The 23,416-nt window shown below is 48.4% G+C and overlaps 1 protein-coding gene across 1 annotated transcript in view; it reads left to right on the top strand.

Annotated features, from left to right (window-relative positions):
* Positions 1 to 23,416, top strand: part of AHCY (adenosylhomocysteinase) — a 54,931-nt gene that overhangs the window by 24,328 nt on the left and 7,187 nt on the right. Inside the window, exons 5-9 of the mRNA XM_054045694.1 lie at positions 1,575 to 1,687; positions 5,595 to 5,802; positions 6,656 to 6,743; positions 7,703 to 7,820; positions 12,873 to 13,067. Coding sequence (XP_053901669.1) covers positions 1,575 to 1,687; positions 5,595 to 5,802; positions 6,656 to 6,743; positions 7,703 to 7,820; positions 12,873 to 13,067 — 722 coding nt within the window. The remainder of the gene's footprint in view (positions 1 to 1,574; positions 1,688 to 5,594; positions 5,803 to 6,655; positions 6,744 to 7,702; positions 7,821 to 12,872; positions 13,068 to 23,416) is intronic.

Raw genomic sequence — 23,416 nt, forward strand, 5'->3', positions numbered from 1 at the left:
AGGATTCTTCTTTACCTCCTTTTCCTGACACATCCCTGCTCTCTCCTCCCCTCTCCGCCTGGCTCGGGTTCAGCTGGTCTTGTGTGACTGGCCCCTCTTTCATTGAAGCATGTCTGAGTGGCAAAGGAAGATGCTCTTGTGTGGATCTGCACAATGTACTGAGAGCGAATGCTCATTGTGGCACCACCAGGGAGTGGACTTGAGGGGACAGTTGTTGTTTTCAGCCTGAGTGAAGAAACAGCCAAGCTCAAGGATCCTAGCAGAGCCCAGGGGGCATGGGCAGCGGATCATAGGCAGGGGGAGGCCATGCTTCCCCAAACAGCCTAGCGTGGCCCCGCCCATGCTCCACCAGGCCCCCTCCTGCCTGCTGCTCTCTTCTGTGGCTGAGAGGCTGGGGCCGGCAGGCTGGGGGCCGTGATGTGCAAGACCACACTAGGGCCGGGGGCGCTCTGGCTGTGCCACCCACCTGCCCAGCGCTGGGGCTGGGAGCACTCCGGCTGCGTTGTCCGTTGGGGCCAGTGGCCGCAGGGGAGAGTGGAGTGCTCCAGGCTTCGGCGGGGGAACAGAAGTGGCAGGGCCTCGGGCAGAGAGTGAGGGGCCGAGGGCTAGCCTCCCCCAACAGTGCATTCACCTGCCGCCCATGCCACTGGGATATCTGAGCTCCTTCACAGGTGAGCCATGCCCTGAAAGCCCAAGAGGGCTTAGCCTGAGGAGCCCAGCAAAGCCCATGGATGTATTTGGACCCCCACGAGGGGGAGCCCAGAGAACATCTGAGACCGTATTGTGAGCGTTTCCACGATAGACTGTGAACGGAGTTCCCTGTGGGCGGAGCTGGGAAGAGTATCTTCCAGGAGCCTGCTGTTTTAGTTGGGTATGGTACTCTTCTTCACTTTCTGTCTTAAAGGGTGCAATGTTACTATGATAAGTTAAACAGCTGCCATGTTCCAACCCAGAGGTGGTTCCATTTCAGTGGTGGGTAAAGGGATTTGTGCATGTAGGGTTTATAAAATACTGTAGGATGAATTATATGAAATGTATGATATTGGCAATGGGGAGGTCTGGTAGCTGAAGTGCAGGACTGGAAGGCTGGAGAACTGGGTTCTACTCTTAGCTCTGCCACAAACTCCCTGTGACGCCTTGGGTAAGTCATGTAATTGTTGCGTGCCTCCATTTCCATATCTGTAAACCGGGGATAATGCCTCAGAGGGGGGTTGAGACTAAAGTCATTAATGCTTCTGCAGCTGCTTGAGATCCCTGGCTGGCATCTGCAAAGTTATTTTGGGGGGCATTTGGGGAGCTGTGACTTTCTCAAGCTATTTTCTTGGTAACTTCTTTATGTGCTAAAAATGCTGCTGCCCCCTGAAGACCGTACTGAAGCTGTTTACATTGGGAGAGGATCAGGTAAACACAGGGATGTAAAGCTGGAGTTTAAAGACCCAAACAGTCCCATAGGAGAGGGATTCTTGTCTCTTCCTCCTCCCCACTGGCAGAATTCTTCCAGAGGCCACTCTGGGCCCCACCACAGTATCTGGACATTTCAGTTTACAACATGGCTCTTCTGGTCTCGCCTGCAGGAATTAAAGGCATCTCGGAGGAGACAACTACCGGGGTTCACAACCTGTATAAGATGAAAGCCAATGGGAGCCTGAAAGTACCAGCCATCAACGTCAATGATTCTGTCACCAAGGTAACGCAGCAAGCGCTCTGCTGCTCCCCTCCCCCCCCTTCTATTGAGATACAATCTGCTAGTGCCACGGCACTCTGCTGCTCTGCACCGCATCTGGGTGCGTGCTATGCTAGATCACTCGCAGACTGGAGCTGGTTGTTCTCAGGCCTGGTGGCTAATAAATCTTGACATGGGGTAGGTGGGCTGAGGCTGTGGAAGGGACCTGGGAAATGTCGGAGTTAATGCAGTGTGGCATCTTAATGGACTTTTCTGTGTTTTTTGCAACTTCAAAAAAATTGTGGTGCAGAATAAAGCACCAGTGCCTTGCCTGTGTCCAAGAATTTGCATTCCTCCATATTTATTTGTATTACAGCAGCACGCAAAGTTGTCAGCGGAATTCAGGGCTCCATTATGCTAGTCCCTGTGCCAACACACAGTGAGAGACCGTCCTGGCCCTGAAGAGCTCACAGTCTAAACCAGTGGTTCTCAGCCTGTGGGCTGCTTGTGGCCCAATCAGCACACAGCTGCGGCCTGTGTGACATCCTTAGGCCCATACAGATAGTGTATATATATTGTGGATGTGGCCCACATAACACAGAGAGCTGCATATGTGGCCCACAGTGGCAAACAGGTTGAGAACCACTGATCTAAACAGACAGGACAGATAAAGGGTGGGAGGGAAAACAGAGATGTGGAAGTCAAGAGACTTGTGTAAGGTGTCACTGTAGGTCAGTGGAGGAGCTGAGGTTAAAACCCAGGTCTTCCTACTCCCAGTCCAGTGCCAGCTCCACTAGAACACCTTGCTGTCTGTCTCCTGCCTACTGCCATGGACCTCTCAAAGGAGAGTCACTTGCCCAAGCTCAGGGTTGGGCAAGGGAGTTGAGCTGTCCTGCCATTCCTGGAAGTGACGTTGGGTTGAGGGGTGAGTGCATGTTGCTTCACTTGCTGAATTGTGGCGGTGACTCTAGAGGGAGGCGGGGAACTTGGGGCCAGTTTTTCAAAGGTATTTAAGTACCTAAAGATGCAGGTAGGCGTCTAGTGGGGTTTTCAAAAGCGCCAAGGTGCTGAACTCCCATTGAAATCAGAAGTGAGGTGCATTAGGCACCTGAATACCTTTGAAAATCTTGCCCTTACTGATTTTCTGTCCCAGTGTGGAAAGCAACAGAGGGTCCTGTGGCACCGTTAAGACTAACAGAAGTATTGCAGCATAAGCTGCAATAAGCTTTCGTGGGTGAATGCCCACTTCATCAGACGCAAGTGACTCTTGCGTCTGATGAAGTGGGCATTCACCCATGAAAGCTTATGCTGCAATACTTCTGTTAGTCTTAAAGGTGCCACAGGACCCTCTGTTGCTTTTTACCGATTGAGACGAACACGGCTACCCCTCTGATACTTGTCCCAGTGTGGGTGTTTGCAGGGCAGAGAATCTTTGACTTGTAGCTTGTCCATGAGAAATGGCTCTGCCCAGTGCCACGCTGCATGTCAGCACCGCTCTACCCGTTGGGATGTGTCGCTGGGTCCCCATCTGTGCCTCTGCCCTTGGAAGGGAGAAGCTTCTCATTGGGCTCAGGAGAGTTTGACAAACAGGTTTTTGTACTAGCCACGTAGATTTGGTTTCCCTAGGGAGTTTCTTCTCCCACTGTCCAGACTGAAATGCTGCCATCTAAGGTGGCTGAACTGGGACCTCAACTTGCTGTCTTATGGGGCATTAAGTCCCTCTTCCCTTAACTATTTCTTGGTCTACTTTCTCTCCACTCTCCCAACTGAAGAACAGCCTCCATCAGCCTGGTGACCACAAAGGACCGGCCGGAGCGACTGCAGCCCCAGCGGTTAACCGGATAAACGATATAATTTTAATCGTTTAACCGATTAACTTTTTAAAACAATGTTTACATCCCTAGCTGGGTGTGAGACTCTACTAGAGGGAGACAAAGATCCACACTCTGCCAGAGTGGGTTAGTCTATGTCATCTGAATTGCGCAATTCCATGCCGTTTGTTCACAGCTATTCACTGTAACATTCTGAGCAGGAAGATCTTGCCACAGTAAGTTACAGAAAATCCTTAACTTTTACTTTCTTATTCCAGACAAAAATAAAACTGAGACTTGGCATTTGCCTTTCAGCACAATGTTCCTCTGATATAGTGAATAGCTGGCAGTGTCTGCCATATCTAAGGCTGCAAGATAGTTTCCATCCTAAAATGCTGTGCTTCTTTAGATTTATCTCTTGATTTTATTCCGCTAACAGCCCTGTTAACAGTCATGTCTGTTCCCTGTGGTTTATAATGCCTATACATTAAATTGTGAGATCATAGTTCGTATGTTGAAGGTAAGTTGAGATCTAAGGTGACAAGGCACAATAATAGTGCAGTATTTGGTACACAGTATGTGATTCCCCCACATGATGCGCACACACAAAGGGGCCAAGCTAGAGGTGTGTATTCAGGTGTGTACTCCTCTTTGAGGAGATGCAGCTTTTACAACTGAATACACACCTCTAGCTTGGCCCCTTTGGGTGGTTCTTGCCATTCAACCTTACCACTGCATTCTGGTTCCCTGCTGGTGTTATTGAGGGCAGGCTTGGAGACTGGAGTTTCCTTGTTCTCGTTGGCTCTATCTTCTCGTCTGTGATCTCGTTATTCATGTCCTGTAAAGCAAAGCAAAACTTCGGCAGCCAGAGTCTTTCCTGGCGTCCTGTAATTTCTCAAACTGAGATCTATAATTTTTTTAGGGCCCAGATTAAGTTTCACATCTCCCCTGCCAAAACAGAGCCAGAGGGTGGGGAGAAAAAGGTAAAGTGCATAAAGAGGGAAAGACATTTCAGCGAGAAATGCCCACTCGGCTCAGGAGGATAAAAACATGGAATGCCATTATGTTTGGCTTCTGTTTCTTAGCGGAGTTTTGAATTCAGGGTTGGGCTGCTTACAGCCAAGATACCTATGTCACTGTTTGTAAGGCAAAAGTGAGAGAAATGAAATCCAGGGTTCCTTGCTTTGAATGCATGATACCTTGGAACAGTTTTAATCTGATTGTCCTTGACTGAGTATCCACTGAGGTGACTATGTGGAACTTCAGCTGATTGCAGATGGTGGGGGAGCGGTGACTGGAATGTACCTTGCGAGCTTTGGGACTGGTGGCTTGGAATCCTGGAGTTATGCATGCAGGCAGTTGGCTGCTTGTCACTTCTAGAGCACACACACACACACACACGCATTCCCTAAAGATACTGCTGCAAAGATAGCAGAGTTAGAAGTATCTGCATGCATGCTAACCATAGGTGCTGGAACTACACGGGGGTGCTGCAGCACCCCCTGGCTTGAAGTGTTTTCCATTATAATATAGGCTTTACAGTTTGGTTCAATGGCTCTCAGCACCCGCACTATAAAAATTGTTCGAGCACCCCTGACGCTAACGATCTTGTTACTGCTGCCTGTTCAGTATCCATCCGTGATGTTTGGAACAGTCCGTAGGCTTCTGTAGCAAATGTTTAACATGGAATCTGAGCGAACAGCAGCTCCCTGCTGGGTACGTATGAGACACGACTCCTGCTATCCATGCCCCTGTATGCGACAGGCTCCCATGCTTTATTCTGTTGTTGGTCACTTTTAATAATCCCAGGGAGGCTGTTTTCAGGAGCCCAAGAACTAGCCAACAGGTGAATACACACATGAAATGCCTCCTGGATGAGGAGGGTTCTGACAACAGATGTCTGCTATAGCCATCTGGGCCAGGTTCAAAAGCCAGTGAAAGGAATGCAGCCAAACCCATGTTCAGTTAGACCTATCTTGCACTGATGTGGTTAAAGGCATTTAGCCGACTGTCAGCCTCACGGTATTTGATAAGTTCATCTAGGTTCTCTATAAATAGGAAGCATGCGTGTCTCCTAGCGTTTGCTTCAGCTCTTCTGAAACGGCTGCTTTCCTCCCCAGAGTAAATTCGATAACCTTTACGGTTGCCGAGAGTCCCTTATTGATGGTATTAAACGTGCCACGGATGTCATGATTGCTGGGAAAGTGGCCATCGTGGCAGGCTACGGTGATGTCGGCAAAGGTTGTGCTCAAGCCTTGAGAAACTTTGGAGCCAGGGTCATCATCACGGAAATTGATCCAATCAACGCGTTGCAGGCAGCCATGGAAGGTGAGCAGCTGCAGATTGTCGGGGTGGGGGATTCGGAACTTGGTGTATACATTGGTGGGCTCTGTAGTCTGTTGTAGAGTACTAAGTGATGTTAATCACTAGGAAGATGAATAGCCCTTGTCCTTTGATAGAGGCAACTCCTCCAGTGTGATGGTGCCCATAGTGGACTGTTCCCTTCTGACTGTAGGGAGAGGAGTCATTAATGGCTTAAACTACATACTCCTGTTGGGATGCTTGATGTTATCCTCTCCAAATAGCTACCTGGATTTGAGGTTGCACCATAGTTGAAACATTTGGGGTAGGCCCTCTCTGCTTCGTGGTGCTGTAGCCCACTGTCTGAACAGGTGTTGAGCTGGCTCCTTCTGCTCAGACAGCTCGAACTTCCATCCTGGGTTAAGACTTCAAGGGACTCTCTCCACTTGAGAATACCAAGCATCCACCTCCGTTATGCTCTAGGCTGCTTAAGGAATGTGAAACCCTTTGTGAAGCCCTGCTTGAGAGAGTGACAAGGAAGCAAATCAGACTCCATGATCCCTGGCTGTTACACGTGCAGTCACCCCACTTCCATGCATGAGTCTATGCACACGCAGGGCTTTGTGCTGTCACGAATGTGGAGCCTGCAAATATTGCAAGTGCATCTTCCTTTGAGAATGTGGCCCAATGAGGCATTATGTCAATAATTGCATCGCACGGACACTCGGGATGAAAGACTAACAGGTGGGGGACGACTGCCTCTTGTGCTGGAGTTTCTGTTTAGTATCAGAACTGGGCCTCTTCCCTTCATTTGCCGGTGTTGGCTGGGAAAGGAGGCTCTTGCCAGGACAGAGAATGACAATTTTCTTTTGACCTTCAGGTTATGAGGTTACGACCATGGAAGAGGCTTGCAAAGAAGGGAACATCTTTGTCACCACCACGGGATGCACTGATATCGTGCAGGGCAGGTACTGTCCATCCCCTGGCTGAATGCAGACTGACTGGTGTTCAGATATTGACATGACTCTGCTTGGCAGCACAGTGTGGGTTCGTGCACTGGCTTTCAGCTCTGCGGGGCTGGATTTTGTTCACAGGTGGTCAGGATTTTGGTCTCGAGTAGAGATTTTTGTACATCCCAATCATGGTTTCTTTCGGGGTGCAAGATGGGGAGGGGTGTGTGGTCTGCGGTGAGGGGCATTGGTGGAGCCATAGGGAACACTGGAATGGAATAACAGGGAGTGCTGGGGGTTGGTGGTGAGGGATACTGGCAGAGATTGGGGGAGGGAGGGAATCCAGGACCAGAGTAACAGGAGGGGTGTGCAAGTCAAGACTGAGGCACACAGGCAGAGCTGGGGGAGGAAGCTGGGCCAGAACCTCAGGCTTAAGTTTGACTCTCGCTGCTACTCTTGCCCCCAACGTTAGGAGAGACATGACTGATTCTGTTGAAGGTTTGCCATTTGAAGGTGTTGCTTTAGTGATGGCCCAGGGGAATTTTCTGCCTGTCGCAGGATCTTGCCATGGCTCTCAGGAGAGAGATTCCATTTGTGAGCTAATGAAACAAGCTCATCGCCCCTATCATGCCTGACAAATACCCTGGTGGCCCCTCCCCTCAAGCCCCAGCTTGCAGTCCCTCCATCCGGAGCAGTCCCACTGCCCTCTTGTTGCTCTTGTGCCTGTGAATATTGACATCATAAGGTAAAATTGACAAGGGGTGGTTGATAAGGTGTTGAGGTGACTCCCCCACCCAAGCCTCTTTCAAGGTTCTACTCTTGGGCCAGTGGCATCCTGTGGGGACCCATCTTCTCAGGATTCACCTGTCGTTCCCCCTTTCTCCCTGCGTGACGCTGCGCTGCTAGCCAGCGCGGGTGGAGTGGAACATCGCCCTCCGATGCCCTGCTCTGTGTCAGAGCCTGGTTTCTCGTTGCAGACACTTCGAGCAGATGAAGGACGATTCCATCGTATGTAACATCGGCCACTTTGATGTGGAAGTTGATGTGAAGTGGCTAAACGATAACGCGATGGAGACGGTGAATGTTAAGCCCCAGGTGAGTCGGCCCTCAGCAGGACCTAGCGTGAGGGAGAGGCAGCTAATCCGAATCAATGTCCCATGCATAGGAGGGCTGATTCCCCCTCAGACACTCTCCATAACTGGAGACCCCCAGCCTTGCTGCTTGCTGTTGGAAACATGAACAGGTTCTCCTTTCTTCTGTACCAGATCAATAGGCCGAAGAAATGATGCACAGCTGTATTACCTGGCATTTGGAATGATGGGTACCCATTAGACTAGGGCCATCTTTGGCTTGGAAGCCATGGCTTGGCTTGTTCTCTGTATTGTGACCACCTTGGAAAAGGGAGACCCAGAACTTACAATGGTGCTAGTGTAGGCTGTGAACTGGATAAAGACCATTCGTTACAGGAGGCAACTTCGATAATGTCGGGAGAAAATGAGCTTGGAAAGGTGTTTATTTGCAGTGCCATCATGGGGCATTGTCTCTGGCTCCTGGCCTGGCTCACTTCTCGAAAGCAGGCTGGGTCCTCCAATAGAGCTGGCTGTTTGGAGACTAGGACAAATGGCATTTAACCTTCCTCTGGGCTCCTGTGGATGAGGCCTCTGAGGTTGTCTTGAGGCTAAGCTAATGGTTAGCTTGGCTGCTGGGATCCAGCCAGGTCATCGCCTGCCGTGCTGACCTGCCGGGTGTGAGACTTACTGGGAGCATTCATTCTGATCATTTGGAGAGCCCTCTCCAGAGTAAGCAGCTAGGGGTCAGCAGCACCTGGCAGGGACTGGCCCTTTGTGGTTGGACTCTGTGTGCTGGCTGGCTCAATGCAAAGAGGAGGCAGGAGAATGGAGGAAAAATGAAAACTTGACTCAGGATCTATCAGGGTCCCCAGTAACCCCTGAATAGAGAGTGAGTTGGCAAAATGGAAGGCTAAAAAGAATGTGGTGTCAGTGCACTCAGGGGTGGATTCTCCAGATAGACTGGAACCAGCTGGGGGCCTCTTTGCTAACAAGCCAAATACAGAGTTGCCTCTTTCTTGAGCTTCCTGTCAGGCACAACCAACCGGTCTCCTCAGTGTCTTTCCTTTTCCATCCAGGCCAATGAGGAAAAGTCAGCAGAAGAGACTGTCAGTGATTCTAGAAGCCCCCTCTTGGCCCCAGAGCTCTGGCTCCCCAGCCGATTGAGCTGTCTTTGCTACTTCCATATCTCCTTCCTGAGTAGAAACATCCGAGTCATATGCTTCCCATGTTCCATCCCTGCCGTATCTGAGCGCCCTGACAGAGCACTCTGTCAGGGCAGCCTGGACGTTGAGCAGAGCAACTAAGAATGAAAGGCTGTTCCACAAAAGTAATTGAAACCTTTTCAGTGTTGAGAAAGAAAAGCCAGAGGGATTGGGAGGGAAATCTGACTTAATATCCCCAAACTTCAGTCCCAGGGCAGGGTGGCAGAAGGCATCAAGCAGAGATCTGCAGAAATCCCTCAAATTGTCCTCAGGTCAGTTGAAAGATAGCTCCTAGAAAGCATTTTTCAGCTGTTTCCTCAAATAGTAAACTAACTCTAGGAGAATTTCTTTCCTCCGTATGTCAAGAATGCCCCAAGGGCAACAGCGCTGAGTAGTCTCCACGAAATGCATGGAACAGCTCCCTGGCACTTAACTGTGGTCCTGGATGCAATTAACTAAACCACTATGTGTACCATGGATGCTTATTCTTCGATTTCCCTGTTCTTATCTATCAAAGTAACGTTTCTAGTAGCCATCTCTTCTGCACGCAGTGTGTATGGCCGTGCGGCATTGTTCTGCCCCAAACCTAAACATTCCCAGGAAAATCTCTGGTCACCACTGCATGTCCTTGGTACAGCCAAGACTTACCTGGCAAGAATCTGGGCATTTAGAAGTCTCTACAGCTCTACCACCTAACAGATAAAAGGCATCTAAAAGCACTGATTTAGGTGGCTAAAGTACAATATAAAAGCGTAGAAAGTGCAAGAGCAAAATGCTACAGGAAAGGTCAAAAACTCTAGAATAAAGGCATCATCTGTCTCTTGGCCCACGATCATTTCAGTCCAAGGTAGCAACTTGGCCAACTACTCACCTATTCACTTAGAGTGCCTGGCAAATGAGCCTCGGGGTATAGCCTGTAAATATTCAAGGCCATCTCTTTGGTTTCACAGTTGTCAAATCTTGATTTTGGAGTTGAGCCTGCACAAGACATATTTTGGCACCCAGGAAAGAGGTGTGTCTCATCTTGCTGCTGTGACTCGCCTGTTAATTGCAGAGCTATCTACGCTGCTGTACTCTATAGGTAGAGTTGTTCATGGGCAGTTGATAAGTTGTGTTTCTAATGTTAGCTCAGTTGTGGTTCTGCTCTTGGTGCATTCCCATTGGGCTGCTTTCCTTCTGCTTGGTGACTGACATGTCTGGTCCCGCCACCTCAAGCTGCAGAGCAAAAGGAAAACCCAATGGTAGGCAAGGTGAACTTGGACACTCAGGGGAGAGAAGTTGCCATGTATCCAATCTATTTTCAGATGGAGAAAAGCAATTTTAAAAGCCAGAAAATCCAGAGTGAAGCTCCTTCACAGAAAGTTTTGTTTAGGAGAGCTTGGCTAGGTCTCTAAGGAAAGGGGCTCTCGCAGCCAGAGCTGAAGACTCATGAACGGAGCCCAGTAGTAATATTGCAGTAACTGTTGCCGGCTCCACCCTGTTGCTGCAGTTTCCCAAGGCTGTGGCCTGGATCCTATGCCAGGTGCTATAGGAGCCTGCAGGCCAGTGATGGATTGCTTGGCTGACCATTCTTGCTGCAGTGCCATTGGAGCGTAGAGTGGCCGCTCGGAGAGGGTGGGGAAGAATGTGATAAATCTGTGTTTTCAATTAGCTAACTTGGAATGCTTTAGGGCGAGATATTTACAAATGCTCAGCTCCTCTGAAAATGTGCCCTTTAGTGCCTGAGATAAATCACTTTGCCTCTTTGCCAGGTTCTTCTGACATGCTCTCCCTATTAAAGCCAGAGGAATGTACAGCCATAGGGCTACATCCGTCTTTATACTTAACAGTTTCCTGTAGCTTCTGCCTGGCACCAGGATGGGAAGTGCCAAAAGAGATCCTTTTCTCTGCACTACAGCAGTTTGTAAACGGTTCCCTTCTGTTGGCCACTTCGCATGAGTGCGTCACAGATCATCTCTTCTCCCTTCTCACCCCCATATTTCACTCCAGGAAGGGCTCTGCACACCAGTGATGGCCCACGAATTACACCTGGAGAACTACCGTCCCAGAAGGAACATTGCAACTATGCATTAGAGCAGGGTTTATCAAACATCATTGCACCATGACCCCCTTCCGACAACAAAAATTACAAGACTCCAGGAAGGGGGACCAAAGCCTGAGCCCCAAAGCTTGAGGGCTTCAGCCCTGGGCGCTGTGGCTTGGACTTTGGCTTCAGCCCCAGGCCCCAGCAAATTTAATGACAGTCCGGGTGACCCATTAAAATGGGGTCGTGACCCAGTTTGGGGTCCCGATCCACAATTTGAGAACCGCTGCATTAGAGAACTGCCTTGCTAATTCCACCCAGCCTAACTGGAGTAGGAAGGTAGATTTATGGCCAGTCTGTTTAGGGCTTCCGTTTGAGAGAGTTACATTTACTTTACACACAAACCATGCTGAAAATAAATGACACAGAAGCATTGAAGTGGGAATATCTCTAGTATTTAAGCCCAGCCAGAGAATGCCCTAGCTACATGACTATTTTCCAGTAAGGTTTTTAGTGCGACCTGTGGAATTCTTTGTATAAAAAGGGAGAGACGGTGTTAGTTTAAATTTGGTGCAAAGTTTATATTTTGTACAAACAAGCTTTTTTTAAAATCTCAATAGAAATATTTCTTCAAATTTTAAAAATCCCCCTGAGAACAGTTGTGTTAAGATTAACTCTGCGCCTTACAAGGCCTGAAACTCAAATATGGTAGCGCTCAGATCAAAATGGAAAGTGTTCTATGTGCAAACTGAGGGAAAGGCAAAGATTTAAAAAAGCGTAAATATCAAGAAACTGTGTTTTGTCTTTCACTTTTGAATAACTTAAGATATTAATAGCATAGGCAAAGACCTATAATGTGACAGTGTCCCTCCAAACATGTGACATAAATAAATACCAAAGATCCAATCTATTCTGTAATAACTCAGCAGAAGGCCTGAGCAGTGACACCAGTATAACTGAGATCCAGAATTGGTCAGGATTCCACTGTTGGCTTTAATGGAATAAGTTCCCAGATGTAGTAAAGCAATAGGAAAAAGGGGCAAACGTGTTATGCAGAAATGAATAGCAGGACTAGCCTGTGCCCTAGATGCCTGAATAAACTGTCGTGCGGCACCTAGTAAACCTGTTGCATTGAGAAGCACGTGACAAATATACGAGTCCTGGATTTTGCCCATTCTTTTCGGGATAGGCTCAGAGACCCTATTTGTCATCTCAGTCAATCTTACGTTGCTGTTCGCTCCTCTCGGCAGATGAACTTGCAAGATCACTTGTTTCTGCGGAGAGACTTGTGGCAGACCACATCATCTAATTGAAAGCTGCCCCTCGATGGGGTGGGGTGGGATGGGGGGTTCGGAAAGCAAAACCAATTGCATTAGCAATCTAAAATAGAACTGCCTTCTTGTCTATGTAGTGAGACGTGTGATGGGGAGGGAGGGCAGACTAGGTGTATGCAGGTGGTCTTGACACACTACATAGATGCATCTGTTCGGTTGCATGCAGAGAATCACTCTGGCTCTGACACACGTCAGATGTGTGCTGTTAGGTAGCCCAGAGTAGTCCCCCTCCAATGGCAGTACACCTGCAGAAACCCGGGGGCTGGATAAATGATCGACTCAAAGTCAATCCAAATGAGCAGCAGCTGCTAGGTTCCATGTTGGGTGAGACCAGCCTACAGAGAGACAAATGTTTTGGCTTGGACGGTGTGTGGTGTCAAGCTCAATTACAATCAAAGTTTAAGTTGCATATTAACTGCTGGTCATCTGTGCAGGATGGATGGGACTGCCAGACTTTGGGTGGAATACGCTGCCTCCATGCTCTTGTCTCATTGGTGTTTGTTTTGTTTCCCGTGAAGGTGGACCGATATACATTGAAGAACGGCCGCCACATCATACTTCTAGCAGAAGGCCGACTTGTCAACTTGGGCTGTGCCATGGGTCACCCCAGCTTTGTTATGAGCAACTCCTTCACCAATCAGGTGTTGGCACAGATTGAGCTGTGGACCAATACTGACAAGTATCCCGTGGGAGTCCATATGCTGCCAAAGAAGGTGCGTTAGGGTGCAATGTTTTAATCTTATTTCCATATACTTGCACAGATGAACCCAACACAGTCCTTCAGATAGACATGTAAGTAACCTAAGCTTAGAGCACTAAAGTCCAACTTCGGCATGTGTTCATTCAGAAGCTGACAAAATGGCCGTACAAAGCAGAAGGTGGATGAGACCTCTCCTGGGCCTGGCGAGTGCAAGGTTGTTCCATAGTACGTCTTCCAGTCTTGGGTAATTTTCAGTGAAATCACCAAACCTGTAGGCTTTACACACTTTCCTTGGGAGGCCATTGCCCAATCTACCAGCTCACTGTTAGGGAGATTTCCCCTCCCTAAAGCTTGCCTCCTTTTCCTCTCTTTAATATTATCCAGTTAGGCCTAACTACAACTAGAGCTAGTGTGACATTTTTCAAACCTTTTGGCACCAAAACCACACATTTAAAAACGAAACTTCCACAAAAACTTTTCAGGTGTATGAAACTTCAGTTGCAATATTTCTACATTTTTGGTGCTTTGCTTTTTGCAAATGTTTTCACAGTGGTGGGTTTTGGATTTTTTTAAAAAGCAAATTGAAAAATGATTTGCTGTTGTAACTTTTGATTGGGAGCTGGCTGTGACATGTCATGTGGTATCCTGACTGTTGGGTAGGATACACTCACTCCAGCTGTGTGTCTCACGGGGGGTGGGGGTTGTCTCTGATTTGGACAGCTTTCAGGGTTTGGAAACTTCAAAAGTTTTTGTGTGTGACATTTCTGTAAAGAAAAGGAAAAATGTCAACTCTCTTCTCTGACCTAGTTTTGCCATGTGACCTTGGGTAACCTCTGCCTTTCCCCAGCGGTTAAATGGGAGCAATGTAACCCTCTCTCACAGGTATTGAGGCTAAGTTAATGTTGATTGGGATCCTTAGAAACAAGTTGCCTTGTGATGTCAGTGTTTCTATTACCTGAAGCAGTGAACAATCTGATAAAATGGATCCATCAGGAGACAGACATCTCGTTTACATATGGCATCTTACCTATGAACAAGCTAATTCTTTTATCAGGTATTTGCTTATAGAAGCTTCATTGCATCAGCGTGTGTTTGGATTTAAGGGTGCTAAACATACACCACTGAAGTAGGGCTGCTCTTGTAGCCAGCATGTTGCTCACAACAGAGTTGGACCAGAACTTGGGACAGGAACACTACGGGTCACACTGTGGTTTAAATCCATGGCCTGTATTTTGGGGCTGGAGTGTGAGATACCTTGGGAGCTGGCTCATGTAGAATTGTTCATGCTGTACACGTCAAGGTGTTCGTAGCATGTTCTTCCTGTGCCTGCCCAGCTTTGGTGGCTAGTGGAGCAGGGGTATGTCTCTGGCTTCATCCCAACTCTCCCCTATCCCTTTGATGGCTAGTGGTGCGAGTTTGTGATTGCAGCTGGCTCCTATGAGGAGCAGGATGGGGAAGGGAGAGGGAAAGCTTCCAACTCTTCCCTCCCCCTTGCGCACCTGAGCAGAGCCAGCCACAATCTGGTCCTAATTGCCTAAATGTCCCCACATCTCTGCGGACACTCTGATTTGGATTTGCTACAAATCCTGCTTGATTTTTCTCTTTTAAACTTAAAATGATCAGTGGATTCTTTGTTCTTGGTGGGAGGAATAATCTGGATCGTGTCATAACTTTACAAAAGAAACTGTCGTCTGGTCTCAATTTTCGGAAACAAGCCTGCAAATTAGGCGAGATGGTCGTTGTTTGAGAAGGATTCTGCTGTTAAGTCCCTGTACCTTTGAAATGTGGCCAGATCCCGAAGTGATAATGCGAAAAGGTTTTTCCTTTGGTCAATAGATTAAACAGATATGGAATTGTTTATGAAGGGTTTGCTGAAGGACTTCTAAGCTCCCACTGCCACTTGTTAAAATGAGCCAGAAAGGTGTTTTTGGAGGAGATTTGTGGGGATCAATCATGCCAAGAGTGGGGGAATGCATCTCTGCCATTCCTCTTTGGGGGGGGGGGGGAAACCGTTATATGAAGTCATTCAATGGCTATGCTACTTTAATGCCGCCCCTCAACACACAGCTTCAAGCCCCCTGTAATACTATTCCTAGTAATAAAACCCAGAAAAACTAATTGAATAAGGGAGATGATCCACAATCTAACCACTTACTAAGCCAAGCACAGTTCATTTTATATATGTCAGATGGGACTAATTTGCATCAATGTTTGATTTAGGGAAGTGCCTGGTACCAGAAACCCCAGTTTAAAAATGTGGCATTTGGTAGTGGAAGGTTTTCAAGGAAGTTAATGGGAGTTGGCATTAATGTGCCAGCACAGAAGAAAGATGTAGGTAAAATTAAAGTATTACCAATAGAAACCTTGGAAAGATTTGTATGGACTATCTAGTGCATGTTTGTTTGTTTTGAATTTCTGTGTGTAATCAACAAATGTACTCTCCCATCCAGAGAGAACTTTTCTGTTAGTTTGTTCAGATTTTAAAAAAAATCCCTTTTGTGATCTTTGCAAGAGAGGGCAGACTTTTTATATCTCGGCTGGTAGCATGATGATATTTTGCAAGTGTGTCTTTATCTAGTGGGGGTGCATCAGTTCCCCTAGAATAACTTGAAATCAACACTTTCAAATCTAACCTTGAATGTGAACCTTAACCTGTCTGCTTGCAATCGGGCAAGGAGCCTGCTCTAACAAGGGCTGTGTGCCAATTGTTGTTCTTTGAGGAGTGTCCCTGTGGGTGCTCCACTTTAGGTGTTTGTGCGCCTCTGCGCTTCTAGTTGGAGATTTGCAGTAGCAGTGCCCAGTTGGCTGGGCACACAAGGCAGCCATCTTGCACTGCTCTGAATGGCTACCCAGCGCGCACAGCCAACCGCCCCCCAGTTCCTTCTCTACCGCCGTTGGCTTTGGTCGGAGCAACAGCAGCGCCCTCAAAACCTTGCTATTCCTTTAGTTCAACCCTCGTAGTTTTATCCTTCTTCATTTACTTCTTCCTTTGTTTTTTCTCTATTTGAGGGGGGAAAAAAAACAACCTTTTTTCTTCTTTTCCCTCCTGATGTGGCCATCTGCCTCACAGCCCAGAGGCATGTGGAAGGGACTGTTCCCATTCCTTCTTTGCGAACAGCCTCTCTGGCATGCCTGGTTCTCCAGGTTTTAAATGCTGTCTGACCTGTAGACTGTCAATACCAGATGGTCATTTGCAGTGTGTCAGTTGTCTTGGAGAGAGACAATCGCACAGAAGTGCCACCACTGCAAAGAGCTGACAGCGAGGACTAGAAAAGCTAGGGATCTCCAATTAAAATTTACGATGCTGGAGAAATCCCTCCGACCTGCTTCTGATCCTGAGCTCAGGACCCCTCCCCACCAGCACTCACCCGCGGCTGCGTTAGACATGGGATCCTCTTCAAAAACAGCTGCAAAGGACCCAGTCCCACAGAAAGCCACAAAAAAGTGGTCTCACTCCTCCTCGCCTCAGCGAGAGTCTCCTCAGAATAGGCAATCTCCGACCGCCAAATCTGCCCCGGTACCATCGGCACCCAGAGGCATCGGGACCGTCTGGCACTGGGATGGCCTGAGGAGCAAAAGACCCCCTGCGGCCTAGCTCTAAGGCAGGCTACCTCGGCACCAAACAGCGCAATGGCGTCATTTGTTGCACTAATACATTGCAGCAAGTCTACGGCACTGGCAGCAATCACAATGATTTCTAATCAAAGCCTGCCTCCTCCATTGGCACTGAGCTTCTCCATGCCGCAGCTGTTTATTAGCCAGGCAGACCTCTTCATCACGTCCACTCCAGGAATGCCTCTCTTTGGTACTGACGGTACCCCAGCCAGGCCAGGGCCAAGCCTGACTAATACCCCTGCTGGCTCAGCCCCATCTCTCTCCAGCGATGATGAGGCGGAAGTGGGGGCAGGAATGTGCACCCCTCGCCCAAATCTAGACCCTCATGACACCAGCCCATAGCGTGGCATCCTCCGCAATGGGTGGCCCCTCCTATGGTCTTCCCACCAAACTGGCCGTATTGGGACTCATGGGCATTATACAGAACCCAGAACATGCAGCCCTCAAACCCATCCAGGTCCAGAACACCCAAGATCACAGCGATCACCTTCCCCTTCTGCCCCAACCTCCCCAGAAGCTCACGAGGAGGAAGCAGAAGCAGTTGAAGAGCCTCCACAGGGTGGCACCGTCCCACCCACCCACATCGCCTCTTCGTATCCTGATGAAGCAATAATGCCGCCTCCTCCTCCCACATCAGGTGATGACTTCCAGGAATTATTTAAACAAGTGGCTGACTCTTTCAACATTTCCTTGGTATAGCTGCCAGAGACACAGCATAAGTTGATGGATATTCTCCGTACATCTCCTGCCAAGATTGCACTATGCATCAATGTGGCCATCGTGGACTCGGCAAAAGCTGTCTGGCAGATGCCAGTTGCAGCTTCACCTTCTTGTAAAAAATCCGGCAAGAAGTACTATGTCCCTGCTAAGGGAGCCAAGTTTTTGTTCACCCACTGCACCCCTAATTCATTAGTGATGGAGGCAGTTAAAGGGGAAAGCAACATCTGGCTAAGACCACCCCTTGTGATAAAGATTGGAAACGCCCAGCCCTCTTTGGCAGGAAGGCCTATTCCTCGGCAACCCTCCAGTTTCGCATAGCAAACTATTCTGCATTACTGACCAAGTGCACACACAACATTTTTGCACAAATGACAACTTTTATTGACTATCTTCCAACAGATAAAAAAGAACAATATAAATCTATCATAATAGAAGGGCTCCCTCATTGCCAGAATGGCCTTACAGGCTTCCTTGGACTCTGCTGACATGCTGGCCCGCTCCATTGCCACATGCATAGTCATGCAGAGGGCGTGCTGGCTCCACCTTCCAGGCTTCCCCAAGTTCAGGTGACAGTAGAGGACTTACCTTTCAAAGGTCAAAAACTGTTTGCGGAAGGCAGCCTTACACACTTTCAGGGATTCCTGTGCCACATTGTAAACCCTGGGAATATATGCCCTTGGGAACAAAAAGAAACAGGGCAGATTTTATATCCAGTGCTTCCGCACTACCCTGTATACCCAACCTCAGAGTCGTTCTAACCAGCGCCACAAACAACGTCAGACGAGACGCCGACAAGCCCCAGAGCAGTCAGCAATTTCTCAACCATCCACTTCCAGACAAGCATTTTGAAGTGTTGGTCAAGAGCACAAGAGCCCCACCACTACCACAGTCACTCATAACGTCCTGCCCATTTGGGGACTATCTAACACCCTTCTACTTGGTCTGGGCAACCATTACATCAGACAAGTGGGTTCTGGAAATTATCCGCAAGGGCTATTGTGTCTCTTTTACCTCTATCCCGCCTACCTACCCCCTTACCTGTCCCTCTTCACGGACCCATCTCACAACCATCTATTACAGCAGGGAGTAAACCACCTCCTACAACTAGGTGCTGTAGAACCCGTACCCGCCAAGGACCGGGGGAGAGGGTTTTATTTACGCTACTTTCTCACCCAGAAGAAAACAGGCAGATGGAGGCCCATCTTGGACTTGCACAAGTTAAACAAGTTTGTCAGAACACAGCGCTTCAAGATAACCCTAGCAACCATAATCCCGGCATTGGAGAAAGGAGATTAGCTCTCGACCTACAAGACCTCTATTTCCACATCACTATTCATCCGGCACACAGAAGGTTCCTCCGATTCATGCTCGGGAACCTCCACTACCAGTACTGAGTGCTCCCATTTGGATTATCCACAGCTCCACGGGTATTCTCCAAAGTCCCTGCCATCGTTGATCACCCCTTCGCAGACAGGGTGTGATAATATTTCCCTACCTACACAACTGCCTCCTAAAAGCTTGCACGTACCAGGCTGCAGTCAACGCCCTTCGCATCACTACTACTCTGTTTACAAAATGAGGGTTACATATCAACTTTCAGAAATGCACCCTAATTCCAACCCAACAATTGGACTTTATAGGGGTAGACCTAGACTGCACCACGGCATCGGCATGACTGCCTCGACAACACTTTGTTACCTTAACGAACCTCATTACAATGATTAAAAAAACAGCCCACAAACGTCCGCCAGAATATACCTACAACTCCTAGGGCACATGTCCTCCACCACGTATGTTCTAAAGCACGCCAGGCTTCGTATGAGGTGACTACAAACTTGGCTTCGTACTGGTTATACTCCCCACAAGCACTCCATCCACAGATGACTGACAATGCCCAGCAGGGTAAAAGACTCACTCACGTGGTGGACTAAACAAACAAATGCTTGTACAGATGTTCCGTTCCAATAACACACCCCATCGGTAACTATCACCACTGACGCCGACCTCTTGGGATGGGGAGCACACTTGTCCGAGAATACCATCCAGGGCTGGTGGTCCCTTGCAGAATCCACCCTACACATAAATCTATTGGAATTCAGGGTGGTTCGCAATGCATGCCACCACTTTCTGCCACTGATATGCATCAAGACTGTCCAGATCCTCATGGACAACTTGGCCACGATGTTCTACATAAATCGCCAAGGTGGATCCCAATCTTACCTACTCTGTACAGAAGCAGTTCACCTCTGGGAATGGTGTATCTCCAACAACATAGATCTCATTGCAGCCTACTTACTGGGAAGCCAGAATGTCACCGCAGATGACCTAAGCAGAAACTTTTTGCAAATGCATGAATGGGAACTGGACCCAGGAATCCTGAAAACTGTCTTCCTCCAATGGGGTTTTCCCTCCGTAGACCTTTTTGTAATGTATCACAATGCCAAATGCCCACAATACTGCTCCCGGGCAGGACTTGGACACAATTCCCTGGGGGATACCTTCCTCATGAAATGGGAAGCCCCTTTGATGTATGCCTTCCCCGCAACTCCACTACTGAGCCACGTACTCAAGATCAAGGACAAACCCAGAATAATTCTAATTGCACCAAGATGGCCCAGACAGATGTGGTTCCCATACCTGAATGAGATGGCCGCAAGACTGCCACAGACTCTTCCCCTTGTGCCTCCCTTGCTGACACAGGATGCCTCCGCCACCCCAACATTCTGATTCTCCATCCCAAGGCGTGGCTAATCCATGGATGATGAACCTAGAGTCATGCTGTTCCAGGGAAGTACAGGATATCTAACCGAACAGCCGACGACTCACTACACGGAAAACATACGCGCACAAGTGGAAATGCTTTTCCATATGGTGCAGAGACGTACACGTTACCCCCACAGTCAGCACCACTACCCACAATACTCGAATACGTGCTGATGCTCAAAAAATCTGGCCTTTCCATTAGTTCACTCAGAGTGCCCTTATCTGCCATTACCACTTACCACTCTAAGGTAGATGGACTCACTGTCTTTGCCCACCCTCTAACTAAACGCTTTCTCAAAGGCATACAGAATACGTATCCCGCACTGAGAGACCCAACCCCATGTGGGACCTCAACTTTGTTCTCTGTACTCCTATGGGCAAACTCTTTGAGTCACTTGAGCTACTTGCTCACTGTTACACTTATCCATGAAGGTCGCCTTCCTCGTGGCAATCACATTGGCAAGGAAGATGGGAGGACTGTGGGTGCCCTAATGGTAAACCCACCCTATACCATATTCCTCAGGGACAAGGTAATCTTACGTCCACATCCAAAATTTATACCCAAGGTTGCCTCCTTCTTTCATCTCAACCAACCCATCTGCTTACCTGTATTCTTCCCAAAGCCGCATGCCAACAGCAGGGAAACATCCCTTCACACGCTGGATGTTCGTAGAGTGCTTGCGTTCTATATAGAAAGAACAAAGACATTCAGAAAATCATCCCAACTATTTGTATCCACCACAGAACGTTCCCAACGTCAAACCATTTCCAAACAGCAGCTCTCAAAATGGATCTCTGACTGTATCTGATTCTATCAAAAACAGGATCTGGAACCTCCTTCCGGACTTCACACGCACTCTACCAGAGCTATATCCACATCAATAGCTTTTCTCAAAGACGTACCTATCACTTACATTTGTAAAGCAGCTACCTTGGTATCAGCCCACACATTTACCAAACATTACGCCTTAGAGCAACATTCAGCTGCTGATGCTCACTTCGGATGATCGGTGCTATCCACCGTGCAATCAGTAACTCCGAAGCCCCTCCCCTGCAAAGAGGGGCATTGCTCTACAGTCACCTAAAGTGGAGCCTCCACAAGGACACTCCTCAAAGAAGGTTACTCACGTTGTGCAATAACTGAGGTTCTTAGAGATGGTTGTCCCTGTGGGTGCTCCACTACCCTCCCTCCTTCCCTCTGCTTTGGAGTTTCTCTTCGATCCTCTGGGGTAGAGAAGGAACGGGGGGCGGGGGGGCGGTTGGTTGCAAGTGCCAGGTAGCCACTTGGGGTGGCAAACCGGGGCACTGCTACTACAAATCTCTGACTAGAAGCGCAGGGGCGCACGAACACCTAAAGTGGAGCACCCACAGGGACAACCATCTCAAAGAACCTCAGTTACTGCACGAGGTGAGTAACCACCTCCTCTCTCCCAGATGCCCAGAGAGAAGGGACAGTGCCTAGGTCAAGCAGCCAGTTGGAATACTGTATATAGTAAAGGAAGCCCCATTCGTTCCCACTCTGCCCGTCTGAACACTCTTAGTTCTCCTATTGCGCCACATGAAGTTTTGGCATGTCTGTCGGTGCTGTGACAAGACCATTGAGAAAGGGTCCAGCCAGAGGAGTGACTAGCATGGCTCTGACAGCAGCCTTTGCTCTACCAAAGGTAGTTTGCGTTTAAAGTGAGAATTCGGTGGATCAGTTGCTTTTCTGTTTCTATAGCCTTGTCATAGAAATTTCTGTCCGTTCCAGCTGAGGAATAAGGAGAGACGGACACAGCTAATCAAGCAAGGAGCCCCGGGAGGGGCGAGCTGTTTATTTCAATTGCAATTGGGTTCGAGCTCATAAGTCAGCAAGAACAAAGACAACACTTACACCAAAGCATTATATGCAGTTGACTATGATAATCTATTGCTTTATGATTGGCGAAAATTTGCTATCATTACCATACGTAATTAGCAAGCTACATGTATCTGCCCCTCTTATGACCCCTTATTGTTCATCTACTTGCCCCCTCCTCCTTGCTTATTTTGCAAACCAAGCAGTTAGCTATCTACAGGACGCAGGCACAGACAGGTCCATTGTCTCCAGGTTCGGAGTTTGGCTACATTTCCTCTCGAAGGAACTTCCTGAGTTAAGACATAGCTGTGCTGTATATCTTACATGTGTACGTGACAAATTTGCCCCCTGGCAGTTAAGTAGAATAATTTTATATCAGCCTGTTGCACCAGCAACTGGAACAGCTGTGAACTAGCCTAAAGGCAGCTCCTGTCAGAGGCGGCTCTTCTGGTCAGCAATTCGTGTCTGTCTCCTGGGGTGCGAATTGAATAGGGCTGTCTGTCCCAGACAGGGCCGCCAGCCGAACATCTTGGCGAAGAAGCTGGAGTCTGCAGCACTGAGCAGCTCTCCCTCCCCAGCACGCATGCTGCCTCTTTTGGGCATCTTACCGAGCCCTGAGGAAAGTGGCTTTTTCTGTTGTTTTGTTTATAGCACTGGGGACAAGGGAAGCAAACTGGGCTCTGTTGCACCTCCTCCACAAGTGGATCCACTTCTCTCTGGGTTTTGTCAGTGATTCGTCTTTTACCCTGGAAACCTGTGACTCCTGAGTCCCTTGGTGCACAGGGCGTTATTTATTCAGCTCTGGAGAGAAAGTGTGTGGGGAGGGGGCGGGGTTGGGTTTTTTTTTTTTTTTTTTTTTAAGCATTTTTGAAAACGTAAACTGAAGCCGCCTTCTGCATAGATTTGGCCTGTTTTTTTGTTTTTCACCAACTGCTTCTAATAAATAAACTGAAAATTGTTTTTGAATGGGCCAGGGAAAGCCCTCAGCTGATGTAACGGCCCCCTCGCCTGCTGTCGCTTTCAGGCCTGTTCACTGCTTATCGAACCTGTTCCTCTGTCTCTGCAGTGACTGTCTCCTTCCGCTGCCCAGTTGCTCTTACTGTGGAAAAACGCTTCCTGAATACCCGAGCTGAACTCTTGATTAGAGGAGGAGAGCAGCATGGTCTGGTGCTAGGGCGCTAGAGACTGGGGTCCTATTCCTGGCTCTGCAACTGACATGCAGGGTGACAGCCAAGGGCAAGTCACTTTATCTTCCCATGTCTCCATTTCCCCATTTGTAAAATGGCGGGAGGATACTGGTGTCTCAAAGAAGAGCGAAGTATAATAATCCAAGTGATTTGCTTCTGGTTCTCTCGCCTTCAGATGGGAACGTAGAGACTTGCAAACTGCTGTCTTACTCTTCTACACTATATGGACGGCAGGATCAA

The sequence above is a fragment of the Malaclemys terrapin genome, chromosome 12 (genome assembly GCF_027887155.1).
Source record: "Malaclemys terrapin pileata isolate rMalTer1 chromosome 12, rMalTer1.hap1, whole genome shotgun sequence".
NCBI lineage: Eukaryota > Metazoa > Chordata > Testudines > Emydidae > Malaclemys > Malaclemys terrapin.